This window comes from Heterodontus francisci, chromosome 2 (assembly GCF_036365525.1).
Source record: "Heterodontus francisci isolate sHetFra1 chromosome 2, sHetFra1.hap1, whole genome shotgun sequence".
In the NCBI taxonomy this organism is placed as follows: domain Eukaryota; kingdom Metazoa; phylum Chordata; class Chondrichthyes; order Heterodontiformes; family Heterodontidae; genus Heterodontus; species Heterodontus francisci.
The window spans coordinates 213,914,140-213,934,153 of record NC_090372.1 but is presented as its reverse complement, the minus strand read 5'-3'; the positions used below and the strand labels follow the sequence as shown (position 1 = coordinate 213,934,153).

Genomic DNA, 20,014 nt, shown 5'->3' with positions numbered 1-20,014 from the left:
TTATCCACTCTGTTTGTTTATATTGATATATATCCACTCTCTGGGTGTCTATATTGATATTTATCAATTCTCTGTTTGTTTATAGTGATATTTATCCACTCTCTGGGTGTTTATATTGATATTTATCCACTCTGTTTGTTTATATTGATATTTATCCACTCTCTGGGTGTTTATATTGATATTTATCCACTCTCTGGGTGTTTATATTTATATTTATCCACTCTCTGGGTGTTTATGTTGATATTTATCCACTCTGTTTGTTTATATTGATATATATCCACTCTCTGGGTGTCTATATTGATATTTATCAATTCTCTGTTTGTTTATAGTGATATTTATCCACTCTCTGGGTGTTTATATTGATATTTATCAATTCTCTATTTGTTTATAGTGATATTTATCCACTCTCTGGGTCTTTATATTGATATTTATCAATTCTCTGTTTGTTTATAGTGATATCTATCCACTCTCTGGGTGTTTATATTGATATTTATCAATTCTCTGTTTGTTTATAGTGATATTTATCCACTCTCTGGGTGTTTATATTGATATTTATCAATTCTGTTTGTTTATATTGATATTTATCAATTCTCTATTTGTTTATATTGATATTTATCCACTCTCTGGATGTTTATATTGCTATTTATCCACTCTCTCTTTGTTTATATTGATATTTATCCACTCTCTCTTTGTTTATATTGCTATTTATCCACTCTCTCTTTGTTTATATTGATATGTATCCACTCCCTGGGTGTTTATATTGATGTTTATCAATTCTGTTTGTTTATATTGATATATATCCACTCTCTGGATGTTTATATTGATATCTATCAATTCTCTGTTTGTTTATATTGATATTTATCCACTCTCTGGGTGTTTATATTGATATTTATCAATTCTGTTTGTTTATATTGATATTTATCAATTCTCTATTTGTTTATCTTGATATTTATCCACTCTCTGGATGTTTATATTGCTATTTATCCACTCTCTCTTTGTTTATATTGATATGTATCCACTCTCTGGGTGTTTATATTGATATTTATCAATTCTGTTTGTTTATATTGATATATATCCACTCTCTGGGTGTTTATATTGATATTTATTAATTCTCTGTTTGTTTATATTGATATTTATCCACTCTCTGGGTGTTTATATTGATATTTATCAATTCTGTTTGTTTATATTGATATTTATCAATTCTCTATTTGTTTATATTGATATTTATCAATTCTCTATTTGTTTATATTGATACTTATCCACTCTCTGGATGTTTATATTGCTATTTATCCACTCTCTCTTTGTTTATATTGATATGTATCCACTCTCTCTTTGTTTATATTGATATTTTTCCACTCTCTGGGTGTTTGTATTGATATCTATCCACTCTCTGGGTGTTTATATTGATATTTATCCACTCTCTGGATGTTTATATTGCTATTTATCCACTCTCTGGGTGTTTATATTGATATTTTTCCACTCTCTGGGTGTTTGTATTGATATCTATCCGCTCTCTGGGTGTTTGTATTGATATCTATCCGCTCTCTGGGTTTTTATATTGATATTTGTCAATTCTGTTTGTTTATATTGATATTTATCCACTCTCTGGGTGTTGATATTGCTATTTATCCACTCTCTGTTTGTTTATATTGATATCTATCAATTCTCTGTTTGTTTATATTGATATTTATCCACTCTCTGGGTGTTTATATTGATATTTTTCCACTCTCTGGGTGTTCATATTGATATTTGTCAATTCTGTTTGTTTATATTGATAGTTATCCACTCTCTGGGAGTTTATATTGATATTTATCCACTCTCTGGGTGTTTATATTGATATTTATCCACTCTCTGGGTGTTCATATTGATATTTGTCAATTCTGTTTGTTTATATTGATAGTTATCCACTCTCTGGGTGTTTATATTGATATTTATCCACTCTCTGGGTGTTTATATTGATATTTATCCACTCTCTGGGTCTTTATATTGATATTTATCCACGCTCTGGGTCGTTATATTGATATTTATCCACGCTCTGGGTCTTTATATTGATATTTATCAATTCTCTGTTTGTTTATAGTGATATCTATCCACTCTCTGGGTGTTTATATCAATAGACCCGGGTTCAATTCTGGGTACTGCCTGTGCGGAGTTTGCAAGTTCTCCCTGTGACCGCGTGGGTTTTCGCCGGGTGCTCCGGTTTCCTACCACAACTTGTAGGTTGATAGGTAAATTGGCCATTATAAATTGCCCCTAGTATAGGTAGGGAAATATAGGGACAGGTGGGGATGTGGTAGGAATATGGGATTAGTGTTCTTTTGGGCCTCCTTATCTCGAGAGACAATGGATACGCGCCTGGAGGTGGTCAGTGGTTTGTGAAGCAGCGCCTGGAGTGGCTATAAAGGCCAATTCTGGAGTGACAGGCTCTTCCACAGGTGCTGCAGAGAAATTTGTTTGTTGGGGCTGTTGCACAGTTGGCTCTCCCCTTGCGCCTCTGTCTTTTTTCCTGCCAACTACTAAGTCTCTTCGACTCGCCACAATTTAGCCCTGTCTTTATGGCTGCCCGCCAGCTCTGGCGAATGCTGGCAACTGACTCCCACGACTTGTGATCAATGTCACACGATTTCATGTCGCGTTTGCAGACGTCTTTATAACGGAGACATGGACGGCCGGTGGGTCTGATACCAGTGGCGAGCTCGCTGTACAATGTGTCTTTGGGGATCCTGCCATCTTCCATGCGGCTCACATGGCCAAGCCATCTCAAGCGCCGCTGACTCAGTAGTGTGTATAAGCTGGGGATGTTGGCCGCTTCAAGGACTTCTGTGTTGGAGATATAGTCCTGCCACCTGATGCCAAGTATTCTCCGAAGGCAGCGAAGATGGAATGAATTGAGACGTCGCTCTTGGCTGGCATACGTTGTCCAGGCCTCGCTGCCGTAGAGCAAGGTACTGAGGACACAGGCCTGATACACTCGGACTTTTGTGTTCCGTGTCAGTGCGCCATTTTCCCACACTCTCTTGGCCAGTCTGAACATAGCAGTGGAAGCCTTACCCATGCGCTTGTTGATTTCTGCATCTAGAGACAGGTTACTGGTGATAGTTGAGCCTAGGTAGGTGAACTCTTGAACCACTTCCAGAGCGTGGTCGCCAATATTGATGGATGGAGCATTTCTGACATCCTGCCCCATGATGTTCGTTTTCTTGAGGCTGATGGTTAGGCCAAATTCATTGCAGGCAGACGCAAACCTGTCGATGAGACTCTGCAGGCATTCTTCAGTGTGAGATGTTAAAGCAGCATCGTCAGCAAAGAGGAGTTCTCTGATGAGGACTTTCCGTACTTTGGACTTCGCTCTTAGACGGGCAAGGTTGAACAACCTGCCCCCTGATCTTGTGTGGAGGAAAATTCCTTCTTCAGAGGATTTGAACGCATGTGAAAGCAGCAGGGAGAAGAAAATCCCAAAAAGTGTGGGTGCGAGAACACAGCCCTGTTTCACACCACTCAGGATAGGAAAGGGCTCTGATGAGGAGCCACCATGTTGAATTGTGCCTTTCATATTGTCATGGAATGAGGTGATGATACTTAGTAGCTTTGGTGGACATCCGATCTTTTCTAGTAGTCTGAAGAGACCACGTCTGCTGACGAGGTCAAAGGCTTTGGTGAGATCAATGAAAGCAATGTAGAGGGGCATCTGTTGTTCACGGCATTTCTCCTGTATCTGACGAAGGGAGAACAGCATGTCAATAGTCGATCTCTCTGCACGAAAGCCACACTGTGCCTCAGGGTAGACGCGCTCGGCCAGCTTCTGGAGCCTGTTCAGAGCGACTCGAGCAAAGACTTTCCCCACTATGCTGAGCAGGGAGATTCCACGGTAGTTGTTGCAGTCACCGCGGTCACCTTTGTTTTTATAGAGGGTGATGATGTTGGCATCGCGCATGTCCTGGGGTACTGCTCCCTCGTCCCAGCACAGGCATAGCAGTTCATGTAGTGCTGAGAGTATAGCAGGCTTGGCACTCTTGATTATTTCAGGGGTAATGCTGTCCTTCCCAGGGGCTTTTCCGCTGGCTAGGGAATCAATGGCATCACTGAGTTCCGATTTGGTTGGCTGTATGTCCAGCTCATCCATGACTGGTAGAGGCTGGGCTGCATTGAGGGCAGTCTCAGTGACAGCATTCTCCCTGGAGTACAGTTCTAGGTAGTGCTCAACCCAGCGGTCCATCTGTTTGCGTTTGTCAGTGATTATGTCCCCCGATTTAGATTTGAGGGGGGTGATCTTCTTGATGGTTGGCCCAAGAGCTCTCTTCATGCCATCATACATTCCTCTGATGTTTCCGGTGTCTGAGGCCAGCTGAATATGACTGCATAGGTGTTGCCAGTAGTCGTTTGCGCAACGCCTAGCTGTTCTTTGTGCAGTACTTCTGGCTGCTTTAAGTGCTGCGGATGTTAAATCGCTGGGGGCTTTCTTGTAGTTCAAAAGTGCAATGCGCTTAGCGGCTATGACAGGTTCCAGCTCTTCATTATGAGATTGAAACCAGTCTGCATTTCTCTTCGCACTTTTGCCGTAGGTGGTCAAAGCTGACTCATAGATGGCGTCTCTGATGTGGGCCCACTTGGTCTCAGCATCCCCTGTGGGAGTGTTTTGAAGGGCTGTTACAAGTGAATTTAGAAATTTTTGTAACAGCTGTGGGTGAGAAATTCTGCTCGTGTTGATGCGCGGGTGGCCCTTCTGCTTGGAATGATGCTATTTATCCACTCTCTGGGTGTTTATATTGATATTTTTCCACTCTCTGGGTGTTTGTATTGATATCTATCCGCTCTCTGGGTGTTTGTATTGATATCTATCCGCTCTCTGGGTTTTTATATTGATATTTGTCAATTCTGTTTGTTTATATTGATATTTATCCACTCTCTGGGTGTTGATATTGCTATTTATCCACTCTCTGTTTGTTTATATTGATATCTATCAATTCTCTGTTTGTTTATATTGATATTTATCCACTCTCTGGGTGTTTATATTGATATTTTTCCACTCTCTGGGTGTTCATATTGATATTTGTCAATTCTGTTTGTTTATATTGATAGTTATCCACTCTCTGGGTGTTTATATTGATATTTATCAATTCTCTATTTGTTTATAGTGATATTTATCCACTCTCTGGGTCTTTATATTGATATTTATCAATTCTCTGTTTGTTTATAGTGATATCTATCCACTCTCTGGGTGTTTATATTGATATTTATCAATTCTCTGTTTGTTTATAGTGATATTTATCCACTCTCTGGGTGTTTATATTGATATTTATCAATTCTGTTTGTTTATATTGATATTTATCAATTCTCTATTTGTTTATATTGATATTTATCCACTCTCTGGATGTTTATATTGCTATTTATCCACTCTCTCTTTGTTTATATTGATATTTATCCACTCTCTCTTTGTTTATATTGCTATTTATCCACTCTCTCTTTGTTTATATTGATATGTATCCACTCTCTGGGTGTTTATATTGATGTTTATCAATTCTGTTTGTTTATATTGATATATATCCACTCTCTGGATGTTTATATTGATATCTATCAATTCTCTGTTTGTTTATATTGATATTTATCCACTCTCTGGGTGTTTATATTGATATTTATCAATTCTGTTTGTTTATATTGATATTTATCAATTCTCTATTTGTTTATCTTGATATTTATCCACTCACTGGATGTTTTTATTGCTATTTATCCACTCTCTCTTTGTTTATATTGATATGTATCCACTCTCTGGGTGTTTATATTGATATTTATCAATTCTGTTTGTTTATATTGATATATATCCACTCTCTGGGTGTTTATATTGATATTTATTAATTCTCTGTTTGTTTATATTGATATTTATCCACTCTCTGGGTGTTTATATTGATATTTATCAATTCTGTTTGTTTATATTGATATTTATCAATTCTCTATTTGTTTATATTGATATTTATCAATTCTCTATTTGTTTATATTGATACTTATCCACTCTCTGGATGTTTATATTGCTATTTATCCACTCTCTCTTTGTTTATATTGATATGTATCCACTCTCTCTTTGTTTATATTGATATTTTTCCACTCTCTGGGTGTTTGTATTGATATCTATCCACTCTCTGGGTGTTTATATTGATATTTATCCACTCTCTGGATGTTTATATTGCTATTTATCCACTCTCTGGGTGTTTATATTGATATTTTTCCACTCTCTGGGTGTTTGTATTGATATCTATCCGCTCTCTGGGTGTTTGTATTGATATCTATCCGCTCTCTGGGTTTTTATATTGATATTTGTCAATTCTGTTTGTTTATATTGATATTTATCCACTCTCTGGGTGTTGATATTGCTATTTATCCACTCTCTGTTTGTTTATATTGATATCTATCAATTCTCTGTTTGTTTATATTGATATTTATCCACTCTCTGGGTGTTTATATTGATATTTTTCCACTCTCTGGGTGTTCATATTGATATTTGTCAATTCTGTTTGTTTATATTGATAGTTATCCACTCTCTGGGAGTTTATATTGATATTTATCCACTCTCTGGGTGTTTATATTGATATTTATCCACTCTCTGGGTGTTCATATTGATATTTGTCAATTCTGTTTGTTTATATTGATAGTTATCCACTCTCTGGGTGTTTATATTGATATTTATCCACTCTCTGGGTGTTTATATTGATATTTATCCACTCTCTGGGTCTTTATATTGATATTTATCCACGCTCTAGGTCTTTATATTGATATTTATCCACGCTCTGGGTCTTTATATTGATATTTATCAATTCTCTGTTTGTTTATAGTGATATCTATCCACTCTCTGGGTGTTTATATCAATAGACCCGGGTTCAATTCTGGGTACTGCCTGTGCGGAGTTTGCAAGTTCTCCCTGTGACCGCGTGGGTTTTCGCCGGGTGCTCCGGTTTCCTACCACAACTTGTAGGTTGATAGGTAAATTGGCCATTATAAATTGCCCCGAGTATAGGTAGGGAAATATAGGGACAGGTGGGGATGTGGTAGGAATATGGGATTAGTGTTCTTTTGGGCCTCCTTATCTCGAGAGACAATGGATACGCGCCTGGAGGTGGTCAGTGGTTTGTGAAGCAGCGCCTGGAGTGGCTATAAAGGCCAATTCTGGAGTGACAGGCTCTTCCACAGGTGCTGCAGAGAAATTTGTTTGTTGGGGCTGTTGCACAGTTGGCTCTCCCCTTGCGCCTCTGTCTTTTTTCCTGCCAACTACTAAGTCTCTTCGACTCGCCACAATTTAGCCCTGTCTTTATGGCTGCCCGCCAGCTCTGGCGAATGCTGGCAACTGACTCCCACGACTTGTGATCAATGTCACACGATTTCATGTCGCGTTTGCAGACGTCTTTATAACGGAGACATGGACGGCCGGTGGGTCTGATACCAGTGGCGAGCTCGCTGTACAATGTGTCTTTGGGGATCCTGCCATCTTCCATGCGGCTCACATGGCCAAGCCATCTCAAGCGCCGCTGACTCAGTAGTGTGTATAAGCTGGGGATGTTGGCCGCTTCAAGGACTTCTGTGTTGGAGATATAGTCCTGCCACCTGATGCCAAGTATTCTCCGAAGGCAGCGAAGATGGAATGAATTGAGACGTCGCTCTTGGCTGGCATACGTTGTCCAGGCCTCGCTGCCGTAGAGCAAGGTACTGAGGACACAGGCCTGATACACTCGGACTTTTGTGTTCCGTGTCAGTGCGCCATTTTCCCACACTCTCTTGGCCAGTCTGAACATAGCAGTGGAAGCCTTACCCATGCGCTTGTTGATTTCTGCATCTAGAGACAGGTTACTGGTGATAGTTGAGCCTAGGTAGGTGAACTCTTGAACCACTTCCAGAGCGTGGTCGCCAATATTGATGGATGGAGCATTTCTGACATCCTGCCCCATGATGTTCGTTTTCTTGAGGCTGATGGTTAGGCCAAATTCATTGCAGGCAGACGCAAACTTGTCGATGAGACTCTGCAGGCATTCTTCAGTGTGAGATGTTAAAGCAGCATCGTCAGCAAAGAGGAGTTCTCTGATGAGGACTTTCCGTACTTTGGACTTCGCTCTTAGACGGGCAAGGTTGAACAACCTGCCCCCTGATCTTGTGTGGAGGAAAATTCCTTCTTCAGAGGATTTGAACGCATGTGAAAGCAGCAGGGAGAAGAAAATCCCAAAAAGTGTGGGTGCGAGAACACAGCCCTGTTTCACACCACTCAGGATAGGAAAGGGCTCTGATGAGGAGCCACCATGTTGAATTGTGCCTTTCATATTGTCATGGAATGAGGTGATGATACTTAGTAGCTTTGGTGGACATCCGATCTTTTCTAGTAGTCTGAAGAGACCACGTCTGCTGACGAGGTCAAAGGCTTTGGTGAGATCAATGAAAGCAATGTAGAGGGGCATCTGTTGTTCACGGCATTTCTCCTGTATCTGACGAAGGGAGAACAGCATGTCAATAGTCGATCTCTCTGCACGAAAGCCACACTGTGCCTCAGGGTAGACGCGCTCGGCCAGCTTCTGGAGCCTGTTCAGAGCGACTCGAGCAAAGACTTTCCCCACTATGCTGAGCAGGGAGATTCCACGGTAGTTGTTGCAGTCACCGCGGTCACCTTTGTTTTTATAGAGGGTGATGATGTTGGCATCGCGCATGTCCTGGGGTACTGCTCCCTCGTCCCAGCACAGGCATAGCAGTTCATGTAGTGCTGAGAGTATAGCAGGCTTGGCACTCTTGATTATTTCAGGGGTAATGCTGTCCTTCCCAGGGGCTTTTCCGCTGGCTAGGGAATCAATGGCATCACTGAGTTCCGATTTGGTTGGCTGTATGTCCAGCTCATCCATGACTGGTAGAGGCTGGGCTGCATTGAGGGCAGTCTCAGTGACAGCATTCTCCCTGGAGTACAGTTCTAGGTAGTGCTCAACCCAGCGGTCCATCTGTTTGCGTTGGTCAGTGATTATGTCCCCCGATTTAGATTTGAGGGGGGTGATCTTCTTGATGGTTGGCCCAAGAGCTCTCTTCATGCCATCATACATTCCTCTGATGTTTCCGGTGTCTGAGGCCAGCTGAATATGACTGCATAGGTGTTGCCAGTAGTCGTTTGCGCAACGCCTAGCTGTTCTTTGTGCAGTACTTCTGGCTGCTTTAAGTGCTGCGGATGTTAAATCGCTGGGGGCTTTCTTGTAGTTCAAAAGTGCAATGCGCTTAGCGGCTATGACAGGTTCCAGCTCTTCATTATGAGATTGAAACCAGTCTGCATTTCTCTTCGCACTTTTGCCGTAGGTGGTCAAAGCTGACTCATAGATGGCGTCTCTGATGTGGGCCCACTTGGTCTCAGCATCCCCTGTGGGAGTGTTTTGAAGGGCTGTTACAAGTGAATTTAGAAATTTTTGTAACAGCTGTGGGTGAGAAATTCTGCTCGTGTTGATGCGCGGGTGGCCCTTCTGCTTGGAATGATGCTATTTATCCACTCTCTGGGTGTTTATATTGATATTTTTCCACTCTCTGGGTGTTTGTATTGATATCTATCCGCTCTCTGGGTGTTTGTATTGATATCTATCCGCTCTCTGGGTTTTTATATTGATATTTGTCAATTCTGTTTGTTTATATTGATATTTATCCACTCTCTGGGTGTTGATATTGCTATTTATCCACTCTCTGTTTGTTTATATTGATATCTATCAATTCTCTGTTTGTTTATATTGATATTTATCCACTCTCTGGGTGTTTATATTGATATTTTTCCACTCTCTGGGTGTTCATATTGATATTTGTCAATTCTGTTTGTTTATATTGATAGTTATCCACTCTCTGGGTGTTTATATTGATATTTATCAATTCTCTATTTGTTTATAGTGATATTTATCCACTCTCTGGGTCTTTATATTGATATTTATCAATTCTCTGTTTGTTTATAGTGATATCTATCCACTCTCTGGGTGTTTATATTGATATTTATCAATTCTCTGTTTGTTTATAGTGATATTTATCCACTCTCTGGGTGTTTATATTGATATTTATCAATTCTGTTTGTTTATATTGATATTTATCAATTCTCTGTTTGTTTTTATTGATATTTATCCACTCTTTGTTTATATTGATATTTATCCACTCTCTGGGTGTTTATATTGATATTTTTCAATTCTCTGTTTGTTTATATTAATATTTATCCACTCTGCTTGTTTATATTGATGGTTATACACTCTTTGTTTATATTGATATTTATCCACTCTCTGGGTGTTTATATTGATATTTATCCACTCTCTGGGTGTTTATATTTATATTTATCCACTCTCTGGGTGTTTATATTGATATTTATCCACTCTGTTTGTTTATATTGATATTTATCCACTATCTGGGTGTTTATATTGATATTTATCCACTCTCTGGGTGTTTATATTTATATTTATCCACTCTCTGGGTGTTTATGTTGATATTTATCCACTCTGTTTGTTTATATTGATATATATCCACTCTCTGGGTGTCTATATTGATATTTATCAATTCTCTGTTTGTTTATAGTGATATTTATCCACTCTCTGGGTGTTTATATTGATATTTATCAATTCTCTATTTGTTTATAGTGATATTTATCCACTCTCTGGGTCTTTATATTGATATTTATCAATTCTCTGTTTGTTTATAGTGATATCTATCCACTCTCTGGGTGTTTATATTGATATTTATCAATTCTCTGTTTGTTTATAGTGATATTTATCCACTCTCTGGGTGTTTATATTGATATTTATCAATTCTGTTTGTTTATATTGATATTTATCAATTCTCTATTTGTTTATATTGATATTTATCCACTCTCTGGATGTTTATATTGCTATTTATCCACTCTCTCTTTGTTTATATTGATATTTATCCACTCTCTCTTTGTTTATATTGCTATTTATCCACTCTCTCTTTGTTTATATTGATATGTATCCACTCTCTGGGTGTTTATATTGATGTTTATCAATTCTGTTTGTTTATATTGATATATATCCACTCTCTGGATGTTTATATTGATATCTATCAATTCTCTGTTTGTTTATATTGATATTTATCCACTCTCTGGGTGTTTATATTGATATTTATCAATTCTGTTTGTTTATATTGATATTTATCAATTCTCTATTTGTTTATCTTGATATTTATCCACTCTCTGGATGTTTATATTGCTATTTATCCACTCTCTCTTTGTTTATATTGATATGTATCCACTCTCTGGGTGTTTATATTGATATTTATCAATTCTGTTTGTTTATATTGATATATATCCACTCTCTGGGTGTTTATATTGATATTTATTAATTCTCTGTTTGTTTATATTGATATTTATCCACTCTCTGGGTGTTTATATTGATATTTATCAATTCTGTTTGTTTATATTGATATTTATCAATTCTCTATTTGTTTATATTGATATTTATCAATTCTCTATTTGTTTATATTGATACTTATCCACTCTCTGGATGTTTATATTGCTATTTATCCACTCTCTCTTTGTTTATATTGATATGTATCCACTCTCTCTTTGTTTATATTGATATTTTTCCACTCTCTGGGTGTTTGTATTGATATCTATCCACTCTCTGGGTGTTTATATTGATATTTATCCACTCTCTGGATGTTTATATTGCTATTTATCCACTCTCTGGGTGTTTATATTGATATTTTTCCACTCTCTGGGTGTTTGTATTGATATCTATCCGCTCTCTGGGTGTTTGTATTGATATCTATCCGCTCTCTGGGTTTTTATATTGATATTTGTCAATTCTGTTTGTTTATATTGATATTTATCCACTCTCTGGGTGTTGATATTGCTATTTATCCACTCTCTGTTTGTTTATATTGATATCTATCAATTCTCTGTTTGTTTATATTGATATTTATCCACTCTCTGGGTGTTTATATTGATATTTTTCCACTCTCTGGGTGTTCATATTGATATTTGTCAATTCTGTTTGTTTATATTGATAGTTATCCACTCTCTGGGAGTTTATATTGATATTTATCCACTCTCTGGGTGTTTATATTGATATTTATCCACTCTCTGGGTGTTCATATTGATATTTGTCAATTCTGTTTGTTTATATTGATAGTTATCCACTCTCTGGGTGTTTATATTGATAGTTATCCACTCTCTGGGTGTTTATATTGATATTTATCCACTCTCTGGGTGTTTATATTGATATTTATCCACTCTCTGGGTCTTTATATTGATATTTATCCACGCTCTGGGTCTTTATATTGATATTTATCCACGCTCTGGGTCTTTATATTGATATTTATCAATTCTCTGTTTGTTTATAGTGATATCTATCCACTCTCTGGGTGTTTATATCAATAGACCCGGGTTCAATTCTGGGTACTGCCTGTGCGGAGTTTGCAAGTTCTCCCTGTGACCGCGTGGGTTTTCGCCGGGTGCTCCGGTTTCCTACCACAACTTGTAGGTTGATAGGTAAATTGGCCATTATAAATTGCCCCTAGTATAGGTAGGGAAATATAGGGACAGGTGGGGATGTGGTAGGAATATGGGATTAGTGTTCTTTTGGGCCTCCTTATCTCGAGAGACAATGGATACGCGCCTGGAGGTGGTCAGTGGTTTGTGAAGCAGCGCCTGGAGTGGCTATAAAGGCCAATTCTGGAGTGACAGGCTCTTCCACAGGTGCTGCAGAGAAATTTGTTTGTTGGGGCTGTTGCACAGTTGGCTCTCCCCTTGCGCCTCTGTCTTTTTTCCTGCCAACTACTAAGTCTCTTCGACTCGCCACAATTTAGCCCTGTCTTTATGGCTGCCCGCCAGCTCTGGCGAATGCTGGCAACTGACTCCCACGACTTGTGATCAATGTCACACGATTTCATGTCGCGTTTGCAGACGTCTTTATAACGGAGACATGGACGGCCGGTGGGTCTGATACCAGTGGCGAGCTCGCTGTACAATGTGTCTTTGGGGATCCTGCCATCTTCCATGCGGCTCACATGGCCAAGCCATCTCAAGCGCCGCTGACTCAGTAGTGTGTATAAGCTGGGGATGTTGGCCGCTTCAAGGACTTCTGTGTTGGAGATATAGTCCTGCCACCTGATGCCAAGTATTCTCCGAAGGCAGCGAAGATGGAATGAATTGAGACGTCGCTCTTGGCTGGCATACGTTGTCCAGGCCTCGCTGCCGTAGAGCAAGGTACTGAGGACACAGGCCTGATACACTCGGACTTTTGTGTTCCGTGTCAGTGCGCCATTTTCCCACACTCTCTTGGCCAGTCTGAACATAGCAGTGGAAGCCTTACCCATGCGCTTGTTGATTTCTGCATCTAGAGACAGGTTACTGGTGATAGTTGAGCCTAGGTAGGTGAACTCTTGAACCACTTCCAGAGCGTGGTCGCCAATATTGATGGATGGAGCATTTCTGACATCCTGCCCCATGATGTTCGTTTTCTTGAGGCTGATGGTTAGGCCAAATTCATTGCAGGCAGACGCAAACCTGTCGATGAGACTCTGCAGGCATTCTTCAGTGTGAGATGTTAAAGCAGCATCGTCAGCAAAGAGGAGTTCTCTGATGAGGACTTTCCGTACTTTGGACTTCGCTCTTAGACGGGCAAGGTTGAACAACCTGCCCCCTGATCTTGTGTGGAGGAAAATTCCTTCTTCAGAGGATTTGAACGCATGTGAAAGCAGCAGGGAGAAGAAAATCCCAAAAAGTGTGGGTGCGAGAACACAGCCCTGTTTCACACCACTCAGGATAGGAAAGGGCTCTGATGAGGAGCCACCATGTTGAATTGTGCCTTTCATATTGTCATGGAATGAGGTGATGATACTTAGTAGCTTTGGTGGACATCCGATCTTTTCTAGTAGTCTGAAGAGACCACGTCTGCTGACGAGGTCAAAGGCTTTGGTGAGATCAATGAAAGCAATGTAGAGGGGCATCTGTTGTTCACGGCATTTCTCCTGTATCTGACGAAGGGAGAACAGCATGTCAATAGTCGATCTCTCTGCACGAAAGCCACACTGTGCCTCAGGGTAGACGCGCTCGGCCAGCTTCTGGAGCCTGTTCAGAGCGACTCGAGCAAAGACTTTCCCCACTATGCTGAGCAGGGAGATTCCACGGTAGTTGTTGCAGTCACCGCGGTCACCTTTGTTTTTATAGAGGGTGATGATGTTGGCATCGCGCATGTCCTGGGGTACTGCTCCCTCGTCCCAGCACAGGCATAGCAGTTCATGTAGTGCTGAGAGTATAGCAGGCTTGGCACTCTTGATTATTTCAGGGGTAATGCTGTCCTTCCCAGGGGCTTTTCCGCTGGCTAGGGAATCAATGGCATCACTGAGTTCCGATTTGGTTGGCTGTATGTCCAGCTCATCCATGACTGGTAGAGGCTGGGCTGCATTGAGGGCAGTCTCAGTGACAGCATTCTCCCTGGAGTACAGTTCTAGGTAGTGCTCAACCCAGCGGTCCATCTGTTTGCGTTTGTCAGTGATTATGTCCCCCGATTTAGATTTGAGGGGGGTGATCTTCTTGATGGTTGGCCCAAGAGCTCTCTTCATGCCATCATACATTCCTCTGATGTTTCCGGTGTCTGAGGCCAGCTGAATATGACTGCATAGGTGTTGCCAGTAGTCGTTTGCGCAACGCCTAGCTGTTCTTTGTGCAGTACTTCTGGCTGCTTTAAGTGCTGCGGATGTTAAATCGCTGGGGGCTTTCTTGTAGTTCAAAAGTGCAATGCGCTTAGCGGCTATGACAGGTTCCAGCTCTTCATTATGAGATTGAAACCAGTCTGCATTTCTCTTCGCACTTTTGCCGTAGGTGGTCAAAGCTGACTCATAGATGGCGTCTCTGATGTGGGCCCACTTGGTCTCAGCATCCCCTGTGGGAGTGTTTTGAAGGGCTGTTACAAGTGAATTTAGAAATTTTTGTAACAGCTGTGGGTGAGAAATTCTGCTCGTGTTGATGCGCGGGTGGCCCTTCTGCTTGGAATGATGCTATTTATCCACTCTCTGGGTGTTTATATTGATATTTTTCCACTCTCTGGGTGTTTGTATTGATATCTATCCGCTCTCTGGGTGTTTGTATTGATATCTATCCGCTCTCTGGGTTTTTATATTGATATTTGTCAATTCTGTTTGTTTATATTGATATTTATCCACTCTCTGGGTGTTGATATTGCTATTTATCCACTCTCTGTTTGTTTATATTGATATCTATCAATTCTCTGTTTGTTTATATTGATATTTATCCACTCTCTGGGTGTTTATATTGATATTTTTCCACTCTCTGGGTGTTCATATTGATATTTGTCAATTCTGTTTGTTTATATTGATAGTTATCCACTCTCTGGGAGTTTATATTGATATTTATCCACTCTCTGGGTGTTTATATTGATATTTATCCACTCTCTGGGTGTTCATATTGATATTTGTCAATTCTGTTTGTTTATATTGATAGTTATCCACTCTCTGGGTGTTTATATTGATATTTATCCACTCTCTGGGTGTTTATATTGATATTTATCCACTCTCTGGGTCTTTATATTGATATTTATCCACGCTCTGGGTCTTTATATTGATATTTATCCACGCTCTGGGTCTTTATATTGATATTTATCAATTCTCTGTTTGTTTATAGTGATATCTATCCACTCTCTGGGTGTTTATATCAATAGACCCGGGTTCAATTCTGGGTACTGCCTGTGCGGAGTTTGCAAGTTCTCCCTGTGACCGCGTGGGTTTTCGCCGGGTGCTCCGGTTTCCTACCACAACTTGTAGGTTGATAGGTAAATTGGCCATTATAAATTGCCCCTAGTATAGGTAGGGAAATATAGGGACAGGTGGGGATGTGGTAGGAATATGGGATTAGTGTAGGATTAGTATAAATGGGTGGTTGATGGTCGGCACAGACTCGGTGGGCCGAAGGGCCTGTTTCAGTGCTGTATCTCTAAATAAATAAATAAATTTACAATTCCCCGGGTGTTTACCTGTCCCTGGTGGTCAATGTAGTAGAAATACTCTCGGATTCTGGGCTCCGGGCTCTGGCCCTGGCTGTAGCTCACAGACCGGGAGATGCTCAGTGAGAAGCTGCGGGATCCGGTTTGGAGAAAGCGGCGGCCGAGACAGAAAAAGTGCAGCAACATCCCGAAAGTTTGGCCCAGAACCAGGCCCGGACAGCAGGAGCAACCTCCGACCTTTCACGGTTGCCAGGGTTACTAGGGGTAATCGGACGGTGCGTCGGTGTAAGCGCTCCGGCTGGAGTGCAGGAGCCGCTTGAGCGGTTCCGCAAACAATCCACCCCTTCCTGCAGAGGAGGAATAACTTGACAGCAGACAGGACAGGATAGTCCACTCATCCTCATTGATGTTCAACTGGCATTGTACGGCTATTTCAGGAAAGAAAAGCGTATTTAATTTGCACAGAATTATAATTTATTATAAAATAAACAGTAACCTGCATTTATATCACATCTTTAGCATAGTAAAACTTCCCAAAGTGCTTCACTGGAGCTAATCAGATGAAAATCAACACCAAGTCAAACGAGCATTTAGAAGGAGGGGTGACTAACACTTTCCCCAAAGAGGTAGGTTTTAAGGAATGAGGCGGAGAGGTTTAGGGAGCATATTCCAGAGCTTAGGGCCCAGGTAGCTGAAGACGTGGCCACCAATGATGAAGTGATTAAAATCGGGGATGCACAAGAGAAGCACAGATATCTCGGAGGGTGGTGGGACTGGAGGAGATTACAAAGATCAAGAGGAGTAAGTGAGCCAGTGAGGAATTTGCACACGACGATGAGAATTTTAAACTTGAGGCAATGTCAGACTGAGAGCCAATGTAGGTCAGAGAGGGCAGGGGCGATGGGTGAATGAGGCCTACTATGAGTTAGGATAGAGACAGCAGAGGTTTTAGAATCATTCAACTGTTACAGCACAGAAGGAGGCCATTCGGCCCATCATGTCTGTGCTCGCTCTCCAAAAGAGTAATTTACCTAGTGCCACTCCCCCCACCTTCTCCCCGCAGCCTTGCACATTCCTCCTTTTCAAATAACAATCCAATTCCCTCTTAAATGCCTCAATTGAAACTGCCTCCACCACACTCTCAGGTAGTGCATTCCAGATCCTAACCACTCGAAAAAGTTTTTCATCATGTCTCCATTGCTTCATTTGCCAAACACCTTAAATCTGTGCCTTCTCGTTCTCGATCCTTCCAACAATGGGATGTTTTTCCCAATCTACTCTGTCCAGACCCTTCATGATTTCGAACACTCTATAAGTCTCCTCTCAACTTTCTCAACTTTCTCATCTCCAAGGAAAACAGTCCAAACATCCAATTTATCTAAGTAACTGAAGTTCCTCATCCCTGGGACCATTCTCGTGAATCTTTTCTACACTTTCTCCAATGCCTTCACATCTTTCCTAAAGTGTTATGCGCAGATTGGACCGAATACTCCAGTTGAGGCTGAACCAGTGTTCTATACACGTTTAACATAACTTCCTTGCTTTTGTACTCTATGCCCCATCAATAAAGCCTAAGATGCTGTATGCTCTATTAACCGCTCTCTCAACTGCCTTCAATGATTATGCATATATACACTCTGCTCCCTCTCCTCCTGCACGTCCTTTAGAATTGTACCCTTTATTTTATATTGTCTCTCCACGTTCTTTCTACCAAAATGAATAACTTCACACTTCTCCGCATTGAATTTCATCTGCCACTAGTCCACCCATTCCACCAACCTGTCTGTGTCCTTTGAAGTTCTACACTATACTCCTCACAGTTCACAATATTTCCAAGTTTCATATGATCTACAAATTTTGAAATTGTGCCCTGTACACCAAGGTCTAGGTCATTAATATATATCAGAAAGAGCAAGGATCCTAACACCAACCCTTGGGGAACTCCACTACAAACCTTCCTCCAGTCCAAAAAACACCCATTAACCCCTACATTCTGTTTCCTGTCACTCAGCCAATTTCTTACCCAAGTAGCCACTGTCCCATTTATTCCATGAACTATAACTTTGCTCACAAGTCTGTTGTGCAGCACTTTCTCAAATGCCTTTTGGAAGTCCATGTACACCACATCAACAGCATTACCCTGATCAACCCTCTCTGTTACCTCATCAAAAAACTCCAGCAAGTTAGTTAAACATGATTTGCTTTTCACAAATCTGTGCTGGCTCTCCTTAATTAACCGGCATTTGCCCAAGTGACTAAAAATTTTGTCCTGCATTATTGTTTCTAGAAGCTTCCTCACCACCAAGGTTAAACTGACTACCCTGTAATGCTGGGCTTTACACCCTTTTTTGACAAGGGGGTAATGTTTGCAATTCTCCAGTCCTCTGGCGCCAGCCCTGAGTCCAAGGAAGACTGCAAAATTATGTCCAGTGCCTTTGCAATTTCCACTCTCACTTCCCTCAGTATCCTTGGATGCATCTCATCTGGTCCTGGTGCCTTCTCAACTTTAAGTACAACTAGCCTTTCCAATACCTCCTCCTTATCAATTTTAAATCCTTCAAGTGTCTGAATTACCTCCTCTTTCACCATAACCTGAATAGCATCTTCTTCCTTGGTAAAGACAGATGCAAAGTATTCATTTAATACCTCAGCCTGCCCCCTACCTTCCTGTGTAAATCCCCTTTTTGGTCCCTGATCAACCCCACTTCTCCTTTTACCACCCTTTTACTATTTATATGCCTATAGAAGACTTTTGGATTCCCTTTTTTGTTAGCTGCCAGTCTCTTTTTATACACTCTCTTTGCTTCTCTTATTTGCTTTATCACTTCCTCTCTGAATCTTCTATATTCGACCTGGCTCTTGGTTGTATTGACATTAGTCATAAGCACAGTTTTTCTTCTTCATCTTATTTCTGTAACTCTTGCATCATCCAGGGAGCTCTTGATTTGTTTGCCCTACCTTTCCCCTTCGTAGGAATATACATTGTGCCCGAAATATCACTTTAAAGGCAGCACATTATTCAGTTACCATTTTGCTCGCTAATCTTTGATTTCAATTTATCTGGGTCAGATCCATTCTTGCCCCGTTGAAGTTGGCTTTCCCCCAGTTCATTATTGTTACCCTGGATTGTTCCTTGTCCTTTTCCATAGCCAACCTAATCCTTATGATACAATGATCACTGTCCCCTAAATGATCTCCTACTGACACATGATCCACTTGGTCCACTTCAATCCCAAGAACCAGGTCTAGCAATGCCACCTTTCTTGTTGGACTGGAAACATACTGCAGTGGAAAATTCTCCTGAACACACACTAGGAACTCTTGTCCCTCTCTGCCTTTCACACTACTACTATCCCATATGGACATGCGAACATACGAATTTGGAGCAGGAGTAGGCCACTCGGCCCCTCGAGCCTGCTCTGCCATTTAATAAGATCAGCTGATCTGGCTGCAACCTCGACTCCACATTCCTGCCTACCCCCCGTAACATTTCACCCCCTTGCTTATCAAGAATCTATCTACCTCTGCCTTAAAAATATTCAAAGACTCTGCTTCCACTGCCTTTTGAGGAAGAGAATTCCAAAGACTCACAACCCTCTGAGGGAAAAAATTTTCCTCATCTCTGTCTTAAATGGGTGACCCCTTATTTTTAAATAGTAGCCCCTAGTTCTAGATTCTCCCACGAGGGGAAACATCCTTTCCACATCCACCCTGTCAAGACCCCTCAGGATCTGATATGTTTCAATCAAGTCGCCTCTTACTCTTCCAAACTCCAGCAGATACAAGCCTAGCCTGTCCAACCTTTCCTTTTAAGGTAACCTGTCCATTCCGGGTAGTAGTCTAGTAAACCTTCTCTGAACTGCTTCCAATGCATTTACATCCTTCCTTAAATAAGGAGACCAAAACTGTGCACAGTGGTCTCACCAATGCCCTGTATAGCTGAAGCATAACCTCCCTGTGTATTCAATTCCTTCGCAATAAATGATAACATTCTATCAGCTTTCCTAATTACTTGCTCAACCTGCATAGTAACCTTTTGCGATTCATGCACTAGGACCCCCAAATCT

At 40.8% G+C, this 20,014-nt stretch overlaps 1 protein-coding gene across 1 annotated transcript in view; it reads right to left on the bottom strand.

The window, feature by feature from the left end:
• The window catches only part of c2h8orf82 (chromosome 2 C8orf82 homolog), a 59,922-nt gene extending 43,711 nt beyond the window's left edge, over nucleotides 1-16,211 (bottom strand). The window contains exon 1 of the mRNA XM_068015731.1: nucleotides 15,978-16,211. Coding sequence (XP_067871832.1) covers nucleotides 15,978-16,133 — 156 coding nt within the window. The 5' untranslated portion in view covers nucleotides 16,134-16,211. The remainder of the gene's footprint in view (nucleotides 1-15,977) is intronic.
• Nucleotides 16,212-20,014: the final 3,803 nt, after the last annotated feature.